The sequence below is a fragment of the Motacilla alba genome, chromosome 2 (genome assembly GCF_015832195.1).
Source record: "Motacilla alba alba isolate MOTALB_02 chromosome 2, Motacilla_alba_V1.0_pri, whole genome shotgun sequence".
NCBI classification, from domain to species: domain Eukaryota; kingdom Metazoa; phylum Chordata; class Aves; order Passeriformes; family Motacillidae; genus Motacilla; species Motacilla alba.
The window spans coordinates 24,398,540-24,421,332 of NC_052017.1; the positions used below are offsets into that span (position 1 = coordinate 24,398,540).

Consider the following 22,793-nt stretch of genomic DNA (forward strand, 5'->3'; position numbering starts at 1 on the left):
ACAATAGCAGTGTTTTCTGACCTGTCGTAGCCAGGACTATCTTGCTGAGAGAGAAGAATAAAGGCTGTCACCAGTGTTCCTAAATTCCCTCTGATCCTCTCTCTCTTCAGTGAACATGCTTAATTTCTATTCTGTGGGCACCCAGGCTCACTTCCAAGCTTTGTACCAAGCAGGTGCCAGATTATAGCCATTGTGGTATCTGACAGGGAGCACAGTGGGATCAGCCTGATTATAGTCATAGGAATTTGCAAGCTTTAAAAACACTAGACAACATCACTATCACAGAAAAAAAAAAACCAAACCTGATTGATGCACTTTAATTGCTTTTGTTGTTGAAGTTGTAAAGACGGAGAATAAGCAAACCTTAGTATTTGTTCCTTTTTAGCATTTTTTCCTTTATTACTGTACTCTATTCCCACACACTGGATGGAGTTGATCATGTGAGGCGTGGGAGTACCTGATAATAAGATCATCATTTATTAAATTCATGGGATGCACAAAGGAGGCACAGAGGACGGATCTCTTTTCTGTGGTCACCAGTGACAGGACCCAAGGAAATGGCCTGAAGTGTCAGGGAGATTGAAGCTGGATATTAGAAAAATGTTCCTGCCCCAGAGGGTGGTTGGGCTCTGGAACAGGCTCCCCAGGGAAGTGGTCACAGCAGCAAGACTCACAGAGTTCAAGAAGTGTTTGGACAACACACTCAGGCTCTTGTTGTGGCTCTTTGAAATGGTCTAGTGGAGGGACAGGAGTTTGACTCGATGATCCTTGTGGATCTCTTCCAACTCAGCAGATCCTGTGATTCTGTGAGATGTCTTGAAATTTCATACTGTCATATTATTCCTGATCATGCTTTTGTACTTTCAAAGCCTCATCAGATTGGATGACTCCACCTGGAAGAGAGACCTCTACACCACAAGTTTGAGCACAGTCATGACCTAAAATGACAGAAAATTGTTTTCAGGGTTGTTTGGTGTCCTCTGTGAAATAAATTGCTTTTTGCCTCTTGGCTTCTTAGTAGAGAAGTAGACATGTTTGAAACATTTCTACTGCATTCCATGGCCTATTCGAATATTTAAAGCACAGATGGGTGCAAAGAATGAATGATCCGTTCCCGTTCCCATTGGCAGCTCTTTCCCAGAGCTCCCTTAATGACTTCTCAATGGATAACAGTGAGATTCTAGGTTTTTTAGATTCTAGGTTTCAGGTCTTTGTGGTTTTGAGAAGTTATATATAAAGAGGTGTTCTTAAGCCACATGCACCATGGACAGAAGAAGTCACCCATTCTATGACGACAGGGACACTCTGCGTGTATTTGGGGACCCATGCAGCTGTTAGTGGAAATATGGGCATCCTCTTTGTAACGTGCTCTTGCAATAATTTTAAACTTAGCCCCTGATGTCTGCTGGGTCCAGCTTGACCCAAAACTCCAATAACTTATCCAGGGAGAGTCGGTTGGTGAAACTGAAGTCTAAGACTGTTTAGGGCTGTATTTTCCTTCAAATTCTTTAAAAGTCTGTTTGTACTTGGTCAGCTTTTAGATACTAGGACAAGGAGTTTAAAAAAACCTGGATGGTTTACCTCTCCAGCATTGCTGCCTGTCCTGATGGCATAATGTCCATAAGCGTTTCAGCATCAATGACATTTTATTTATTCAAAACCACTGGCTATCTTTAAAAGAAAAATTTCTTATCTTTCTATAGGGCAATATCTTACAGCCTATAACCAGTTTTGAGAGAATCAAGTTAACTGCTGTGGTCATGAATTTATAGAAATCTCCCAGGCTGAGCAAGACTGACTATTTTTGTAAAATGTCAGGAATACAAATATTAGGCAGCAGGGGAAAAGGTCTGGTTTGCCATGAAAGGTGGCAGCTTTACTTTTAGCTGCAAGCACTGCTGGATCAATTAGGGTGATCACAGGGGCTCAGCTCATTCATATTTAAGGAACGTCCTTTGAAAAACCACTAATGCTTCTGGCAGCAGATTTTGCTCATGGGACAAATACCTTTAAATTAAACATACAAGAGTTCAGTCTTTGAGATGAAAGGGAAGATTGAAACAGTCTGGGGTGGTCTATGCTATTATATATCTTTATTAAACTCTCAGAGGACAAAGAGGCACGCCAGGTTTTCAGTGCTGGAAGGTTTGCAGGGCTCTTGAAGGGCTGCTTTTTTTTTTTTTTCTGTAACACTTCAAGATACATATGGGTCAGACACAGCAATATTTCCATTTACTTTCAGGATATGTCAGTAGAATTTCCCTGTAATCCCTAGAGTTTGCTTTTCTACTAAAAGACAGTGCAGAACATACTGTTAGGAGAGATGCCAAAGCCTAGCTATTGTCTGACATCTTAACCTTCCCAAGACATATTAAAGCAGTGGAAAGATCTACCACAATATCTCTGTGTAGAGAGGCAGGGACCTCTGGCACAGCAGATGAGTGGGTCAGAAAAGATTGCTGTATGCAGCAACTGTCAGAAGAAATCTGTTGGCTGCTCAGAAATTTGTTTCTGACTCTTTCTCCAAATACATCTTAAGCTTCATAGGACACAAATTGTAGAAGTGACAATGGAAATCATGCATTCCAATGACCTGTTTGATTTTAATACACAGCTATTTTTATTTTTTTTTTAACATGTAGCAGCTATGTGTTGCCCTTCACCTTGCAGAGACACCCTATGGAGTACTGCTAAATTACAATTAAGGCATTTGAAATGAGAGCACTGGGCACGTGATGATTTTTGTACCACTGAAAAACCATCCAGTTCTGCTCTTTCAAGCTGGGGCTGACTGGAGATGCTGCTATCAGCCTTCTGCCTAATGCCTGGGTCGACCATGCTTAGGCTTTGTAACAGTGCAATTGACGTGGCTGCTCAGGCTGCTGGTACTGCAATCAGCACTCAATTATTTTATGTCAATAGTAACTGTCAGTGGGGAGTTGCACTGCTTCAGTATAGCCATGAGCTTGCTGGCTGTTTGTGGGAAGGAGGGGGGTTGAATCCAGACAGCTCTGGTCAAGGATAGGGAATTTGACTTATTTCTGGTAACTTAACAAAAATTGCTAGTTGGGTATGAAGTAAGGATAAATAGCTGCTAAGGTCTGAGGAAGAAAGTGCAGGAAGAAAAGAGCAGGAATACTCACAGAAAGTCTATTTTATAACATGCTATAAAAAGGGGGACAGAATTATGTGCCTTATTAATATATGGCCATTGGTTCATAGAGTATGAAAACACAGGCATTGCTGCAGGGCAGTGCCTGAGCTGGCTACAAGCACACAGCATGCTGGAAAGTGCAGGTAACGTGACATCACTGCAGTCAGGGCGAAGCCATTTCATGGCAAAAAGTAATGTAGGTATTTTAACATTCCTGCAGAGTAAAGCTGGCCCAAAAGACTCAGTGTCAACAGAGCCCACTGAATTACACCTACCTCCCAATGGCTGAGCCAATTCTCATGTGAGTCTGTCCTACTGTTTCCAAGTTCCCTTCTGGGGAAAGGTGCATGGCTGTCCTGAACTCGAGGGCACACTGTCAGCCTGTGTCCATGGTAAGTACACCTTGTAGTGACAGCAGCAGCTCTGAACTATACCTTGCTGGAAATTTGGACTTCAGTTTGTCATATGGGTCCATTTCTTCCACAGCCCTGTCCTTCCCTTCACCATAAATCCACAGAATTTCACAGATTTCTTCTCTTCCCCTTCCTGGCTATAAAGCCTCTGGCACATGACATGGGCCTGACCCCCTCTGCAATTCTTTCACTACACCCTTTTCTAACAAGGGCAGCAGAGCCACTGCCTCTCTACACCCCTGTGGTTCTGCAGGTTTGTGCCATCTGTGGTTCTTCAGGTTTATGCCATCCTCCACAACATCTGGATTGCCTACCCACAGCAACTTACTCATTTCTCAGTCTGCTGGAACAAAATCTTTTCTCAAATGCCCCTCATTCCTATGGTGGGTGGATGAAACCCAAATGTTGGATGGATTTTGTGGGGCAGGCTGTGGGCTTTGCCTTGCTGAGTTGTGCTGTGCTCACACATTTCACCTGCCAGCATAGAAGGAGGTTTCTACTCTGCAATCAGAAACATGGCAGAGACTCCTTATTCTGCCAGCTTTTTCATGCAACCAAATTCTGCATCCTCCAGTGATGTGGGAGGAAATACAAACCCGTGACCTTGGCTTCTAATGACACCAGAACGCTCTAAAGGTCTGAAGTCTATCAGCAAAACCTCTGTTCACAAAGCCATTTATCTCTGGCAGCTTCTTTTTGCACCGCTGGAGCAGAGGTTGCATCCTTCCCTGGCCAAGACAGCTCAGCCTGGCGGATGGAAACAGGCAGATGTGGCAGGGAGCTGTGCAGAGGAGAGGTAGGAGCTAAGTCTATTCACATGGTGTGGGGAGGAAGAACTGAGAAAGGGGAGAACTGGCATTAGAATTAGAACCGATACTGTAGATTTTTACATGGTGAATAGTGAGTGTCTCAATAAACATGGGAGAATTTCCATGCACGTTTGGAGGTGAAGTTCAACAGCAAATGAGAAAAACAAAATAAGAAATCTAATGTTAAATGAGAGGATTAAACATTGTTTTCTTAGCAACTTGAATCTGCATTTTGAGGGCTGTGAACTATGACTTGTGGCACTGGAAGCTGACAGTGTTATTATGAACACAAGATTCCCCCTGGTCACAATGTTCCTGTGTGCTCTTCCCCCTCAGGCACACCCAAAAGCCTGTTCCTGGCACCAAGGACTAGCAAGCCACCAGCGTGGGCTGCAGCCCCTCTCTGCAGAGCAGCTTTCCACTGCAGGGACTGCAAGTTCAAGGCAAACCCAAACATTTTCTCCTGAACTTTAGGGAGCCTTAAAAATGGGCAAACAGATGCATGCACAGCCCCATCCCAGGCAGACAGGTGGCATTAGCAGGTCTGGATGGAGGCATCCAAGAGACCCTGACACAGCTGCAGAGAGCTGAATGCTGGAGGTCTCTGTATCCCAACTCTCTCCTGCTTTAATTTCCAGCTGATTGAAACTCAACCAAGTACTCGACATGCTGTGCCACAGCTGCCATGGTCCCCCCTTGCAGGGCACCCCACACAGCCCCTCCGTGCTTCAGAGATGTACTTGAGTCATGCACCTGGTGTCCCTTTAAGCCTTTGAGGAGGCTTAAAGGGAGGTGCATCCTGTCTGTGGAAGATCAAGGAGGAGGACTCCTTTTTCAGCTGGCCAGGACACACTGCTGTTGCCTGGCCGTGCTGTGTGTGTGGAAGGGTTTGATATCAAATGGCACAGAGTTCTGCCCAGAAACTCGCTTGAGCACAGGGAGAGCTGCCCTTTCTGACACAGAGCAGGGAGAGGGGCAGAGAGGCAGCCCTGTCTGCCCTTCACTTTCAGGTGACCTGGGTACATTGGTGAGATGGTGGCTAAGTGACTCTGGGCAGGCAGGAGCTGACTGCAGATAACACTTGAAACAGACTTAAATGTGGGCTTGGACTTTGACACAGCTCCTTCCAGCAGCCTGGAAAGGGAGAGAGAGCAGCATTGGTATGACCAATCTGGGCGGTTCTTGCTGACTCGACATAAACATGTTTTGAAGCTTCCAGTGCAGCCAGCAGGGAACACGCTGTCCCCGTGGGTTCCCTGCCCCTGGCTCAGGAGGCTGCCAGAGCAGCAGCCAGAGGCACCAGGGCTTCCCGTGGCCTCCAGTCCTGGCTGGAGCAGGCTGTGCTGTATATGCAGCCTGGGTTTGTCCTCACAAGAAAATTATAAAAAAGAGAAAATAAAAGGATGAAAAGCTGTAAGCAGAACAAAAGATCCAGCAGCTGGCAGCAGACAGCAGCCATGGGTTTCCTGAAGGGTATTTTTAAGGTTTATAATTGTTCATTTCTTATTTACAGTGCTATTTTGTATCCTTTTATCTAGCACTAGCTACCGGTCTGCCCTCTGCTTAAACCAAGCTATTCATACCCAAGTGTCTGGAGCTCCACTAACTATGGGAGGCAAGCTTTGCTTTTTTAGGTACCGGCCCCAAACAGCTGGAATAATCTTCCAGGCGTATTGAAGCAGGCCCTCACATTGTTTGGAGTTTGGACACTCTTAATCCTTTCCTAAAAAAGCCTCAACTGTGTGAAATGAGCACAAGCTGTGGCTAGTCACTGTCGTGTGCTGTTAAAGAGCTCTGTCCCTCTCTCCAGGCACAGGCAAAACCCCTTAATCTCAGTGGGGCTCTTGGTGGCTGGGGAGGCAAGGACAAGCTGCCCACTTTGTGGAACAGGGACACACTTATACCTCAGACACAATGGTGTCTCTGCACCCAGACTTCTGCAGCGTGTATCAGGGCTTTTGGTCTCACCTGGCTTGAACAGAGAGGCTGAGAGCTGACCTCCCTCTGCTCAGGGGTGTTTGGATCTCAAGCTTCTCCAGTACAAGGGCTGTACTGCATTAAGTAAGGATGAGCTGAAGCCAGAGCTGTCAGCCAGTTCAGTATATTTAAACTGGCTATATGTGCATACACACATTTATGTTCAACATATCTTGAAGGTCTAAATGTCAGTCATATGCTTATCTTCCTCTCCTAGCTGTGGCTCTTGATTTTAAATTCCTCCTGCACAATGAGTGCCATCTTGCAGATCTCATGGCAGCTAACAGAGTGAGGCCAACCTCTTGTTTGCTCTTGCACCCTGAAGGACTTAAAAATTAGTTTGCTTGCTGTTTTCTAGAGACCTTTAAGGGTGTGTGTGTCTCTTCTACAGATCAGTAACTCAAACTGTTTTGGCTTTTCCAATAGTGGTGTCAATAGGAAGCTTGTCACATATTTCAGTGGATATGGTGTGAAAGCTAAAGGTGAATTATTACTACTATTATATTGTTCAATATGTTAATCCTACACTATACTATACTGTTTTATCAATTGAAAAAGAGTTAGCATATGTTAGAAACAGCCCAGAAAAGAGCAGGGAATTTGATCAAATTTGATCAACAGGTCTCAGACATGCTTATAGACAACTCATTGATGTATCATCTATATTCTGTATTCCACACTCACACACTATGAAAATAAGATCAACTTAATAACTGCTTCTAAACCTATTGCTCTATTATTTTTTACTAATCTACAGTAAAAAAAATACTTCTATAAGTGAAAGCTTACTGTAATTTACACCAATATTCTGTTATTCTCCTAGAAATGTTTACATTATTTAAAACTCCAAACTTTCCAGTGTGAATATACTTTAAAGAAATGCTGAAAAACATTTATTTTACTCTGTCAATCTCAACAGCTTTGCAGGAATCTTCTTCTGCTCTTATGAAAAGAAACCTCCCTCTTCTGAAACAGGCCCCTGATAGGGGTAGACCTTTTCCCTCCAAAACTCTCATAAGGCAGTGGATATGTTTATTCCTGGGAAGAATTGGGAAGATCCCCAGTTCTTCTCTGCTTTGTTTGACTACTATAGTTCAGATTTAAAGTCAAGACACATCCTCTGCCTTAAGGTCAATACTCAGAGGTGAGGAATATCATTCTGCTGCAAAGGAAAAGGCAAGAACAATTCATTGGAGAAGGATGGCAACATCTCTTTCAGGAAGCCCTGAGTACTGTAATGTAATTTCCAAGGTCTGTCTGCACCAGTTTATGGCACTCTAGTGAATAATTTTGCCATTGTTTCAGCTGCTCTTACATAGATGTTGCCATTCAAATGACAGAAGTCTGGGAATATGCAGAAGGTGTTACAATTTGGTTTTTTTTCTCAAGTGAACTGACCTTCCAGTGGCCTTGAAAAATCAAAAGCTTTTGGAAGTGTGACATCTCTCCAAAGGACTGTTCCCATCCTTTGGCTACAGAAGATAGGCTCAGAGCATGCAGAGCCAGGCATCGGCAGCAGGAGTAGGAAGAACACAGGAACCAGAGGGCAAGGCCATGGAGGAGAAGCACATGAATGAATTTGTACCAGCAGAAGTCTTCTGGGTATCTCCATTAATAACATGAATAATGAAAACTGCAGGTGTCCCTGGCCAGAGGTTGAAAATGAAGCTTTCTTCATTGTGTATTTATGTAAAACCTGAGATGAAGCTGATTAGAAGCAAGGGAAAGTTGTGATATCAGAAGGTTTTATAACAAGCCCTAACTAAGCAGAAACAAGTGCTTCTGTGTCAACACAAACATAGTTTTATGCCTGAGCAAACAGCTTCCTGTGCTCTGTGAGGCAATGACACACGCCTGGTAACACTGAGAGTGAGCACTGAGAGTGATCCAAACCATCCGATCCACCCCTGTGTGAAGGTTGAATTCCACCTGTAATGCCCTTCGTAAGTAGGGGAGTGACTCTGGGTCACCAATAGTCTTTGCAATGCATGTTACTAACTCTGCTGCACGCCACAGTGATTGGAGGAGACCACGAGTAGCCCTGGCAGGTATTCAAACCTGTTTTCCAGATAATTTGTTAAAAATCAACCCAGGGTGTTGTGGCCAGTAAAGCTGCTAGGAAGAGAAAACCACTCTAAGGAATAAACACTACAAAGAAGATCTTTCAGTGCATCTGATTTATCAGTAAGCCTCATGGCATTTAACAATCAGCATCAGCTACAGTTAGCTCCAATGTTTCTGTAAAAGGTCTGCTCAGCAATTGGTACTTGGTTGTCCCAGGAGTAGCAAGCATGGCTCAGACCTGTCTGGCAGCACTGCTGCCCTGCGGGATGCAGAATGATGAGACTCATGCTGTCTCCTGCGATCAAGTGGCCCTAGGACCAGTCCCAAACCCAGACAGATCAGCAGTGTCAGTGATGACAAGCTGCACAGAGGCAGCTCCAGGCTGACACAGTTTGTGCCAGCAGCCAGCTCATCTGCAGTGATCCCATTGGCATTTGCTGCAGAATAAATATTGTCTGGGATTTTCCATTATATATCCACCCTGGCCAGCAATGACACAGCAGCAATATAATTTTGAGCTCTGTATTTCCAGTTTCCCACAACCACACAGAACTAGTAAGAGGACTTGAGTCATTTACCTAAACATAACTATTCACTGATACTTTAGAAAGCCAGGATTGCTCATACAAGGTATTTGCATGGGACTAGCAGGCATGACAAAGGACTTGTGGAAGACCTCTGTCTTCCAGAGTGACAGATGAGAGACAGGAAGAGTAGTCCAGCCTGCCTCATATAGGACCAGGTGCCTATTTTCAGGTAACTGAATGAGCTGGAAGCCAGCTCACAGCTGAAGCCATCTAAATACAGGTGCCTACATGTGCCCCCGTGTCTGGGGCTCCATTACAGTCAGTTGAACTCTGCCACTGGAGACAGGATCACTATTCAGGCACCAGAGGTAGGGGTCTGTTTCAGAAGAGCTTTCTGGAGTTCTCTGGATACACTGACACTGGTCATGAGAGGCAGCTGAGATATCCAGCTCACACCTCAGCACACACACAGAGACATGTACACGCTGCCATGATAAGGTGTCGTACTTGGTGTGCCGAATCCCATGCCAAGGTTCTCAGCTTTCACACCCAGTCCAGCGATGTGACAAAGTACAGAAAGCCTAACCTACAACAGCAATGTAAACAAGTGTATTTTTTTTCTTCTTGATTTTCTTATTTGAGGCTTGCAGACAGGGCTGTATAACATAATTGTAACTTAAAGCATACCTGTTCTAAACTAGAAACTCTTTGTCACAGTCCAGGAGAATGTTCAGCAGCTCAAAATAGTGGGATTGGTTGTCAGTTCTCTTGCTGTGTTTCCTGTTTTGTCTGTATTTTCAATTGGCCATGACTCCCAGGAAGGCAGTGAGACTCATTCCTCAAGGCTGTGCCCCTCATACAGCAGGAAATCAGACAAATACTTTCCTTTCTTTCCTCTTCCTGTTAGGAACTGCAAAGCAAGTGTGACACAGGGAAATTGTGCTAATTTCACATGGGCCAATTTGTTGCACTCTGCTTTGATTTTCCTTCATAGCTGCAGAAGGAATATTGAGGAGAGCTGATGAGGAGCAGCTCCTGATCATACATCTACTTATGTACCTCCCATACATATTTATCTGTTTAAATAAAAATCTTACATTTTTAAGAGCCCTCAGGATATTCCGAAGACCCAGGAATGTGTTCCAGCTGCTTGCTTTGACACCCAACATTTGAGATTGCAAGGAAGAATTAAGACTGCCCATGGGTGTTTCTGCCCTTTCTGCCCTGGGAGGTGAGTGGGGAGAAGCAGGACTGACTGAAGCTGCCCACCAACATGTCCTTTTTCCTTGCTGACTGTGAGGAGTAGCAGCATCTAGCCAGGTACTGAGTCAGTCATTCTGTCTGAATGTGTATGACAGTACAGATGTGCAAAGCCGCCTTAGGCCCTGTAATACAGGGACAGGACATAGGCATTTAAAACTGTCAATTCTTGGGAAATAAAAACCCAAAGATGTTAATGCAGAAGTGTGCCCCTTATTCTTCACCATCCCCCAAAAATTAGCTGAGCTGAGGGATCATAAACTGCCATGTTCTACTTCCTGTTTGCAAAATGACTAAAGAACTTAAGGGCAGAAAATTCTTTGGTGTATACCTGATCTTCTAAAGACATCATTGCTGCCATAAAGAGGGAAAAAAAACCAACTATTTTTCCAGTCCAGTAGCGTTCCTCATCAAAGGTAGCAAAGCTTGTTTTGTAATAATTCTTTGGGAAGGACATTATTGCATGTAAAGGGCAAAGTCTGGCGGATTTAAAAACTTGGTTAAGTGATAAGGAAATGATGATAATGAACAACTGTGTATCAAGGCTCCAGGGAGATTAATCTGGATTTGTGCCCAAGGCACCACTAACACTAACAAGTAATCAGTGTACACTTTTTATCTAATGATCTGGAAGAGAAAACACAGGGTGCTTTGGCGTGGTTTCTGTTGACATCAGGAACCTGGCTGTGTAAGGTCCCAATCAGAGAGCAAAGGGCGAAAGTGCAACACCTGCTTATCTCCTGTGAAACCAGAACGCTCTTCAGCCGTGGGTAAATGTGCTGATGTCAGGGCCCCCCCGAACATGCCAGCAACAAGCCGGCCCCACACAGTGACCAAGAGCTGGTGCATGGCCACTGGACTTGTGCAGGAGAAGGAAAAAACCCACATTTTGCCTTCTAGACTGCAGGAGCTTGGCTGGGACTGATGGTCTGTGCACAGCGTGCTGCAGAGAGTCCTGGGTTTGCTGGGGCCGTGTGCTCAGCAGGGAGTTGCACAGACAGCAGCTTGGGTCCATCCTGCTGCACTTGGGCACCCCTGCTCCCAAGCCCGCCACAGGCAAGGTATAGAATGTATGTATGTGTATTTCTGCCTCGAAAAACCTGACAGGAAATATGCAAGTCCTGTCTATAGAGATTACAACACAATCTCTTGCAACACAGGTAAAAAAATGATGGGAAAACACAATGGGTCTTTTTTGTTGTTGGTTTCCTTTTGTTTGCTGTAGTAGTTTATTGAAGTCCCTGGTGTATTTTAGTTTGGGGTTGTTTCTCCCAACACACCTGGCATACTGGTATATGTCAGAGTGGTACATTTCTGTAATTGCAGAATGCAAAGTAATGCCATGTAATCTGCTTCCCTGGCATTACGAGTCAAAACCCTTAAGAAGGTGAAACCCTCATTGTTAAGGAGGGTAATAAACTCAGTAGACAAGGCTGCCACTTTTAGATTTGCTGCCAGACACCTGGAGTCAGGCTGGTTTCTACCTCTCCTCTTTCAAGTGAAGTATATACATATATGTTTACAGTTACTCTATCTTCTTAAAATTAAGGGAGATGCAAGATGGCCCCAGGCCAACACAAGTCTGCTAAAGCACCAGTTGTACACGACTTTTGGGTCATGAAACCATCTGACCACTACCATTTTCTTACACACCAGCTATGAAAAGCCGGCTGTCCCACTGCTTCAGAGCTGAAAGACAGCCATCCCTTTAGTCTGTGGAAAAACTTTTCTGTTAGATATAAACCTGGTGATGGATGTCTTTTTTTCTTAGTCAATTTTCACACTCTTTAAAACTGAACAAAAGACAACTATTTTAGAGCGTAGAACACATGCTGATGGAACATTCCCAATTCTCAACTGAAAATGAATACCCTCCTAATTAAAAAGAGTAAGGAGATGGGTAAGGTGATGCACTGATTTTAGGTACTGTGTAACCTCTCAACCAATGCAATATTAAGCATAAGCAGATCATTCTTCCAGTGCTTCTCCCCTCTGCTGTACCTGACATGGTATCAGTGTTGTTTTTTTCAACTCCATTTCGTAAGACTTGAAATAAAAAGCCCTTGCTTGCATCCGACTTAAAATAAACAAAGACACAGACAAGCATTTAAAACATTTTATTATAAAACTATTTCAACATCTACATCCAAGTAAAAGACTTTAAACTACAGCTCTGCTTTCAGAATAAAAAGTCAGTGAATGCTAGAAAAGGTGCTGTATTATCTAGGTAGAAAGCCTAGATACCACACAGATTTCATGTGTTTTCCTTAAGTGCTTCACAACCTCTGCCTGCATCATGAATGTTCCACAGCTTTGCTCTGCAAGCAGCATCACAATTTTTTGCAGCACATATGTGCCTCAGCTGCTTTGAAACAGAAATTACTAACTGAAGCAGCTGCAGATAGAAAGGTATAAATTGTGTGTACTGGACAACAATGACCATTTTGGTATGTGTTTGTGACCTTGTATTCCATTCAAAAACCAACAAATACTCAATTACTTTATGACGCTGAAAGCAGCTTTTTACACCTGTATATTCTAGACAAAGGTATTTCCTTTTTATTAGCCATATCATTCACTGAGCTGAGCTCAGATGCATGATCTGGTGACTTTTGGTGACTGCAGCTTATTCACCAGGATAAAAACAGCCTAGATGCAGTACTAAGGTCATCATGCTCAGCAGTTATCATTAATACACCTAAAAATAGTTTTTAAAATAAAGGAGGCATATCAAAATATATTTTATTTTTGATGAGAAATATACCTCAACAGGACTTCAAGAATGCAAAGGTAGTTTTCCTATTAAAAACCATTTTAGATTCACAGTGGAATATGGAGTCATTTTCTGCCCTAAAAATAGAAATCTCTAATAGAAAACTGTCATACTGAGCAGGGTGTTTTCCTGTATTTGTAACTTTTTGCAAAGGATCACATAAACAGAAGATAATATGATAATTAGTAAAAAAAAATTCAAGTAATATTCTACAGCCCTGATGAACTTTTGACTGGCCAGCTTGGCAACATTCAATAGTTTAGCATCTGTTAAAGTTTACCTTGCTTAGAAAAGTGAAAACACACAAAGAAGATGGGCAAGGAAGAAGCTTACAGAGAATGGAACACTTTCTGAACAACTCTCTCCCACTGGTATTTTTCCTGTGGGATTTCCCCCTATTTTGCTCTTCATAAAAATCCTGTGGGATTTCCCCCTATTTTGCTCTTCATAAAAGCTTTCCTGTAGTTTTCAGTGCTGTTTACATTTTGAAACATTTCCTAAGCCCTTTCCATTGCAATGAACAGTTCTTAGAATAAATTTTTACAGTTCCAACACCACTCCTGAAAACCTTTCCCACAGACCTTCAGTGCTCAGCCACAGCTTTCAGGGTATAGATTCCCTACGTACAGCTTTGAGCTGATGTGGTCCAATACAAATTTGAAAAAGACAATTGGCAGATTTTGGTTTGTGTATTGAGCCACTAATCTAACAGCACAACAGAAACAAACCACAAGGCTGTGTTTTAAAACATGCTGTTCTTCACAACGTGCTTATACAATACATATCACCAAAACCTTTCTGTTCAACTTGCAATGTCTGACTTCAGCTCTTGGAAAATCCTAACTGACTTGGCACACAATCTCCAGAACAGAGGGACATAGGCCAGACCTACCCTAACATTAGAGCTATTACAACCAAGTAGCTTTCCATTTCTTTCTGGTAGCTCTTAAAAATACCCTGATTTTCTTCTTCATATTACCTCATGCATAGAAGCCCAACTTGGCTGATTTCCCATAAACAGTTTAACATAAAATATCTAGCAGGGTGACTCACAGAGCAAGGCATCATTTAAGATGAAGATTGCTTAAGATTTATTCATGGAATAGCTTTTTTTTTAAATGGGACTTCCTTATATAGGGCAAACACTTTCTCCCTACCTCTCAGGGCTCCCTCTCTTCCAGTCAGGCTGTACTTGAATGCTGTTTGTATCTTGCTACAAGACTGCCGTGTTAAGTAGCTCTTTTCCAAATGTTATAAATACAATTTTAAAGTATGGATGCTATCTATCTACCTGAGAAGTTCTGTAATATGATAAACTGCTGATAACTATTCTAACAGAAAAATATGCATCAGCATAACTCGTTTATCAGTCAGTATTAAGAATTCAAGCATTAAACAGGATTTAAAAATTGCACACCCCTACCACACCAAGTCTTTGATCATAGTAAAAAAATAGCTTGATTTTTCTCTATACACAGCTCTTCTTTAAAGACATATGTGCTCCTATTCTCCTCATCCTGAAGTCCACAGCAAGGTTTCAGATTCAGTGCATACAGCCTAGGTTTATGATACTCCTATCTTCTTTTTCTTCTGCTAGTCCTGAAACTTGCTTGTTTGAAGGTAGATGAATACTTCCAAATGCTGCTCTTGAAGCCAGCTTGATCCCCTGGGATGTCTCGATATCAACGTCTCTTCAGGAAGCTGCACTCTGCTTTGCCATATTCTTTGGGTCTTTACTTGGGACACACCAGTCATCTGCCTCTGAGGTAGCCTGGTAATGCTTGGAAGCTGATTTGTTAAAAACTGGAAGTTTTTCTATTGATTCTGTTGATAAGGCCTAAAAGTCAAGAAGGAACAGGTTAGTATCTCTCAATAATGTCACTCAGCAAATATTCATTCAGCATGCCTAAAGTGTTAAGCCAGTGACACTACAAAACAAAGTTATTTGCACAAATGTTTCTGCATTAGGTGTGGTAGTTTATGTGCTTCAGTATCTATGATTGGTTTGGGTAATTGGTAGGACAACTGCAGTAACATCTCATCCTATTTATGCATTTTTCACAGGCCTTAAGCAGTAGCCTCTAACATGTTTTCAAGATAGTCCAGGAATGCATGGAAAAGGACTTTCATCTGCAAAATTCCAGGGAAAATTTTTCAGTAGAAGTGTTACATATATATAGCTGAACTGTCTCTTCCTTTCCTACTTCTGCTCTGATTGTGCTTCAGTGTTTTCAGTTTAGCAACAGGAATTCAAAGCAGGTTTTTTCCACAATTAGGCACAGAAAATAGAAAAGAACATGTAGTGTTGTCTGTAGGCTTCTTATATAAACAGCAGTGCAAGTTATATGCCCAGTGTTCAAAATTACTGGTATCTGAATCCCATAGAGGGGCTATATGGCAGATGTTGAGTTGCACCTGGACTCCTTGAGGATTTAGTTTATACAGACTTTCTTGTTTTCAGAGTAAATAAACCAGATCTGTTGCTCACACCTTTACTTCACTCTCTTTTGAGTACTTAGTATTCCATGAACAATTAGGTAACACCGTAACACAATCTGAAAACCAACAGGGTTCTCACTAGTAGTTGTTCAAGTGGACTAGTTAAAGCCAAGTGACTTTTTAAATACCAGTTAAAAACCAGTAACTAAATCTGTCATTTCTCAAGAAAAAACAAGAGCTACTCATGAGCAGAGAATCTGTTTACCTTAAAATGGTAACAAGTAGTTATCCCACTGCATTAATGGTAGTAATCTTTTGTTTAATTAAATTTAAACACATACCTTCAAGTAGATGATGGCATCTGTTCCATAACCACATATGGAGTAAAGATTTAGATCTCCTTGAAAGTACTTGGCATACAGACGGGAAATTGGCAAGCCATACCCAAAGCCGGCCTAAAAATAAAGTACAATATAAAATTAATTATTTTTTTACTAGCTCTAATGGCTTCAAGTTAAATAACTGGAAAGTCTTCAGAGATTTTTAAGCTGTTAAAAAATCCTTTGAATTTCCTCTTCTCTTGAAAGAAAACAAATCTCTAATCAGTTTCATAGAGAATGCTGAAGCTGACCATTAAAAACCCAAAGTCATAAGAAAAAGATCTCCATGGAAGAGGGAGGTTCTATACCTATGTCCCACTTCTGCACACTAAATTTCAGTATTTTCCCTCCCTTGTTATTGCTAGTACAGGTTGATTAGTAAAAGGAGCTTTCTGCTTGGAGATAATGATCTAAAAGACTGTTCCAGTTGTGCTTGCCTCCAGAAAGAATGCATGATCTACAATAAGTTTGAGGACTGAATGGAGAGCGAAGACAAAGTAAATTAGGGTCACTGGAATGCAGGAAGAAAAAAATTGAGGGGGTTAGATTCAGGTTGTAATGTTCTTCTTTAGGCCTTTAAAAGCACATTTTTGTCCCCTAAGCTAAGTACTAAAATTCTGCTTCAGAAACTGTAAATTCATACTTACGGGGCACAGTAAATCTTTGAATACCCCACAAAACAGCAGGACGGACACAGTGCTCATTATTAACCCACCAACACTTACAACAACCTTAATTGCAACATGAGTATTGAAAGTATCTTACAAGAGGGGTATTCCGAGCATCATCCACGTTTGGCCTGGGTGCAGTGGAATACATGTAGCTAAACAGCCGCTCAATTTTCCTCACTGGAACACCACCTCCTCGGTCTGAGATCTGATTTAAGAGAGAACAAAGTTAATAACATGCACTAAGAATGGTATTTAAAATGCTGTTATTTGAACACACCTTTCCAACAGTCATAAATGCAAGGATTTGTTTTGCAGCACATTATTTTTCAACTAGATAACTGTACTACATGGAGGCTCATATCATCAAGAGAATGCTCTTGTGCTTATGCATAATGTCTTCAGCCTGCTCTCAGAGGCCAGATCTTTTAATAGAACCAGCTATGCATGTATAAGATAAGAACAAACACGACGGTAAGCCCATTGTAGCAGGCCAACAAAATACCTTGATTGCCAGGTCTTCTTTCCCTAGAACAACTATCACTTCAACCGGAGAAAGGGTAGGACTGTTTTCTTGGAATTCAACAGTTGCTCTCATTGAATTCTATGGAAAAGAAGGTTACTGTGATCAGAAGTTGTTGAATCCATGCATTTCAAACCACATCCCTTTCACACAGAGGCAAAATTATCTTCTACTCCTATCAGTGCCTGGTTTCATCATTTAAGGTGTGAAAGAAGGTCTCACAACTTAAAGCATCTAAGCGTAGCCAAGATCTTCTGAGTGAAAGATTACAACATTCTTGCCCAACATTAACTCAGGCACTGTAAATTAAATAATATAACTCCCTTAAAGTCAACAGGTTTCTGGAGAAGAGCAAAGTTCAGCATTTGCTAAAGGTTGCCATATTTCTGTACGTCACTTTGGCAGCACTGAAGTTCAGCTGCACTCACTAGTCCTTAAATACATTGTCCACTCCACAGAAAAGGCAGTAGAGCAAACCTGCAGATGTAATCTCTAAAAGCAGAAGGCTACTGGTGGCCACAACCCCACATCCCACTTCACTCTCAGTCTATACTAACATACCTTAAAGAGCTCAAAAAGCATGTGAAAAAGATGAGATGGAACATATACAATGCTAATTGGTTCTCCTGGAGCTTTTCCTAGAGGAAAGGAAAAATAGAAAACACTTAAAAGGGTGATGACATTTTTCTATACGACATCAAAATTTTACAATGAGCAAGTTGCCAAAACAAACAAAAGAAAAGAATCAAGTTTCATTCTCCCCCCTCCAAAATTGGCAAACAGCTTTATGCATTCATAACAGTGTTTAGATTACAAATGCCACTTGCTTAATAAGTTTCTTTTCAAATAAACAAATAAAAAAATCAAGTATTTATTCCCCTTTATAAATAAAGGATTTCAAACATTAAGCAGACTGCTGTCATCAGACACATGCAGGCAGCTCAGACTAGACCCAGCATTTCAGTCACCATCCCCAGTTCCTCATGCCAGATATGGAGGTCCTCTCTAGCAACTTCTGGTATTACTTTAGGTACAGGTTTGTCTGAGTTCTCAAATTTATAAATGGTACCTCAAAAATGTTGTGTTTAAGATACACCAACATTTGAGCTCTAACATGGCAGGTTAAATGAGGTGCTTGTAATAGAAAATGAAAAGGAACTAGCCCAAGCCAGATCAACTGGTATGTGCACTAAGGTTACAGAACTAGGAGACTTTTGACTCCGTAGAAGAAGCAGTTTTGGCTACCAATAGGCTCTTATCTTACCGTTCACTTGAGTAAGTTTCAGTTCTGGAGATGTCAAGTAATACTGGTCACACAACATCTTGGCACTTTCATAAGCATCTGAAATAATTATTTAAATAAATGGTATAAAGTATAATATCAAGCAATGTAAAAATTCATTCTAATGCATGGCAGAATACAGCTTTTAACCTCCTTAGCTGCTAAGGTGTTTGACTGTCTAGGACTGGAATGTGTCTCAAGGGAATGATAACATTGCATCCACTGTGTGCACTAAAAATTGAGAACAATGGGCAATTACAGAAGCATGAGTAAGTCTTTGTACAGTTTGATAATAGTACGGAACTGATGCATCTGCTACCTACCAGTAGGTAAAACCAACCTCAACACCTCAGACAACTTCAAATCCTACCTCATCTGTCACTTGCTAGAATGTACTCCAACATGGTTTTTTACTGCTACTTTGTATTTTAAATTCTGTCCTCTAAAAGCTCATGCTTTTATGCTCCGACCTAAGACAGCTTTCAGCTATTTCAATGAAAGCCAGTCAGCATCCTCTACAACTGAAGCTGGTTACCCAAACTGTTTGCAGTCAGATACAGATAGTGATCAGGAAGAGAAACGTTAAAGCTCTGAGATACGCACCGTTCACTACTTCAACAACATCACAGCAAGGATCAATACTTCCAATGTGCCTTGGGTGCCCCGAGCCAGATTTATCATCAAAAAGAAGAGCTGTTTGACATGAGAACAATACAACATTTAATCCCAAATACTGTGTTATTAAAAAAAAGCCCCAAAATTGAGACTAATGCAGGGTAATCACAACATATAGTTACAGAAAATACTGAATGTTGTTTATGCCTTTTTTGAGTTAAAATGCTATCTACTGTCAGCAAACTATGTTGGCTTTTCTGTAGCTCACATCTGAAGGTTTTTCAGACATAAAGAATGATATCCCTACATATTCCAAAAACCAGTTATTTCAACTGTTTTGTAGTCTAGAAAACAGGTTTTCCCATTACTTGAAGTGATAGATTCAGTTTGTAACTTTTCAATGTCACACAAAATCATGTAAAGCAAATCTCCAGCTGTTTTAAGAAGTGTTTACATTAACATGTTACTAATTAGGTTCAAGTTTTTCCTCAGGTAAAAATTTCTACTTACTGTGTTGGTTCATTAGCATCCGGGTGGAAATACGGCTCATGTAAAAACGATCCAAAAAATATTGGATGTTGTGATTGGTGACAGGATCTACTTTAAAAGTGTCTTTGTATTCAATTACTCCTTGTGCCATTGTAGGAACCACATCATGATGTCTGTTTCGGACTCTAATTAGAGTATCTATAAAGCTAGGTTCAAAAAAAAAATCTTTTTAGAACATTATTCTCCGACTACACAGAAGCAAGCTTTGTATAATGTAATTATCTAATATAGCACCAGCACAGGTAAGTGCTTAACAGCCTTAATACTAAAATACAGTGTGGTTTTTTTACTCTTTCAAAGTAATTCCTCATTGACCTAACACAGAAGTATTTGGCATTTTTAAAACAAAAGGTATAATGAGCCATATCAAATTCAACACCTGTTTACACATTTATGTGAGCAGAGGAAAATGTAAGGAAAGGAAAGGATCTCAAGGTGACATCTTGGAAAAAAAAGCAGAAATATGATTGCACATATTTTACTTCTTTTTATTTTTTAAAAAAGATTTTTTTTTATTTCTCAGAGAAATTAAAAAAGGGGCAATATGACCTTGAAATTAGGCTGTGACAGGTCATATTTATTTGCAACACTGCTAAACATGGTCAGAGGTTTCGACCAGCTTGTTCTATACTCAGCTCTTCCTGCTAGATTATCAAATTCAGCTCATCATGGCTGTCAGTCTAAAGTGACTATACTGTGAAAAGTAGAATATGAACTAAAAAGTTCAAATAAAAACACGAAAAGCTTACTCAGATAAGACTTTTTGGTCATCCGGGCTTTTCTGATGGAATTCAATCAACTCCTTTAGGCTTTGGATGTACCTATTAAAAAAGAACACAAGAAATATATGCTATTAATTAGATTTTTATTAATCTAGTAATATGAAAAATACTTTGTATTCTGCACATCATTTTTCCTAACAAGTCATCTAGGAGTTTTAAGTATCTTTGAAATATCCAAGTTACAACCAACAATGGAATGACAGGTGGACACCTCTTGACTGCATGAACTCCAGAAGATTTAAGTCTTTTTTTGTGCCTGCTACCAGAGAGGAATCTAAGCCCTCACTTAAGGTATGTAGGATTCCCTTATAATTCTTCAGAAGGGGTGTATTTCAAAAGAAGATCCAAATGACAATGCCAATCAGGAAGCCACTTAAGCAAAATTTTTCCAAATCTGATCAGCTCTGGCAGAAGCTAAGTAGCTGAGCTGCTTGCACTAACATCTGACAGCCTTGACGCATACGGCAAAGGCACAACAGATTGCTATATTAAGAAAAGTTTCTAGATCTGACTCTAATACTTCTGCTTTTTATGTCAGCCATCCTGGCAAATGCTGCAACTGTGCAAGTAAGCAAGGGTAAATCAGATTTAACCATGGTGTCAACTGCAGAGATTATGTTAATTGAATTTCAAACACTTGCTCCACAGGTCAAGGCAATATACTTTGGAATAGGAGCTCTGTTAGTAACTCTATCAGTGAGAGATCAAAACAAGTACATAGCCTGCTTTCCCATTTTGTATAGGTCTCAGAGTCTGTAACGCTGTGTGGAAACAGAACACGTTTTCTTTTCTCCCTTCTCTATTAGCTATTTCAAACTGTTAACTTCCCGGCCCCCACACCTATTTAAAGACAACAATATAATCATATTGGTTTCCAATTTAATTTCAGTGTGCTAGAAAAGGACAGTGTGTAACAGCTTGCAACTCAGATTTGGTGAAGAAACTGCATTTCTACTGCATTTTGTTATACTTTCTACTATTCAAAAAAGTCTGTAACTGTAAAGTTCTCAAAGCTGTGTAACTTTGCATGCTGAATTCAAGCAGTTCATACTTACCAGCTTCTTACTAATTTTACTGATGGAGTGCCGAGTAATTTATCAGGAAGAAGATCAATTTCTTTCAAGATGTTTGCAAACCTCACAGGAAGTTCTTGCCGCAAAAATGCAAAAGAAGTTCTCTCACATCCATTAGTCGAGCCTATGAATAAATCCAAAATTCAGTTTTTGTTTAAGGAAGTTTCAAGACGCAAATACAGATTGCTGACTTCCCATAAACTTCAGGACTCTAGTTCTGTGCAATCATGAGGCTTTTACTCATGATCGAGTAGGCCAGCTCACCTAAGTGTTAGGCGTTATGTTTATCCAGAACGCTGTTTACATGACAGTAAGACACAGCGTGTTCCTGGACGGAATACTTGTACAGTTCCCATTTAGACACGAGCCTTAATTGCAATCCCCTAAGAAGCACTCCGGCCTTTGTAAACAGGAGGTTGTTCGAGGTGACGTCGGGTAGTATCGTGTGCGCACAGCCGCCAGAGCCGCCAAAGCGATAACGGGACCTGGGAACTGCGCGTTCGCTCCGCCTGATGGCTCCTCCCGCCTCCGTACGAGCGGAGCACGAACACGCCCCGTGTCCCTCTCAGTGCCCGCCCCCCCCCACCAACACCGCCGAAGCAGAGTTGCAGCGCATCTTCAGCTCGGGTGGCGGCACTCACAGGTCTCCAGCCCCCGGCACCTGGCGATCCGGCGGCTAACTGCGGCCGGGGGTGCCCGCCCGAGGCGACCGCCCCACCGCCGCCGCCGCCACCCCCCCGGGGCCGGGAGACTCCCCGCGGGGCTGGGAATGCCCGGCGGGCCCGCTCCCCTCCTCCACCGTGGCTCTGGGCAGCGGAGCCGGGGGGCGGCAGTAACTTCAGCGCTGGCTGAGCGCGGACCCCTCCGGGCGGGCATCGCCGCCTCCTCTGTCCCGCAGAGCGCCGCTCCCGCACACCCCCCGCGGCAGCCCCCGGGCTCGCTCCTCCATGGGGAAACGAGCCCCGGGCCCGGGCTGCCCCCAGCCCCGACCTCCCCCCGCTCCTCCCGACTCTCACCGAAGTCCAACAACTGCTTGATGGAGAGCGGGGAGGGGGAGAAGCGAGAAAACTGCTCCACCTCTTGTGGCAACCGGCCGCTGCTGCTGCCGGCACTGGCCCCTGCCAGCGGGGCGGCGCTGCGGAGGGCGATCCGGGCGGCCTTCATCGCTGCCGGGCCAGCGGGTGCGTGGCAGGTAAGCGATCGCTGAGAGAGCGAGGGATCCGCGGGCTCCGGGACTGTCACCGTCCCCTCGCCTGTGGCGGGCGCCTCACGTGGCGCCTCTATTTACAATCGCGGGGGGGCGGGGCTCCGGCAGGCCGCGCCCCCCGGGCCCTCGTGACAGCGCTGGCGGCGTTCCCCGTGCCCGTCCCGGCCCGGCGGGCGCCTCGCCAGCGGCACGGCAAGCGCCAGGCGTGCCGGGCCGGGCGGCAGCCGCGGGGTCAGGGCGCACGGAGCGGCGGGTGCTGCCGCTGCGTCGTCCGCGGTCACCTTGTGCACGGGGCAGG

General features: G+C 42.7%; 1 protein-coding gene across 1 annotated transcript; it reads right to left on the reverse strand.

Annotated features, from left to right (window-relative positions):
- Positions 1-13,421: 13,421 nt before the first annotated feature.
- PDK4 (pyruvate dehydrogenase kinase 4) lies at positions 13,422-22,452 on the reverse strand. The gene is made up of 11 exons (XM_038128255.1): positions 22,305-22,452; positions 21,271-21,412; positions 20,183-20,254; positions 19,395-19,579; positions 18,873-18,962; positions 18,252-18,329; positions 17,549-17,625; positions 16,970-17,068; positions 16,562-16,672; positions 15,758-15,871; positions 13,422-14,814 (listed from the first exon to the last, which is right to left on the reverse strand). Exons 1-11 carry the CDS (start codon positions 22,450-22,452, stop codon positions 14,671-14,673), a joined length of 1,260 nt encoding a protein of 419 aa, XP_037984183.1. The 3' UTR covers positions 13,422-14,670.
- Positions 22,453-22,793: the final 341 nt, after the last annotated feature.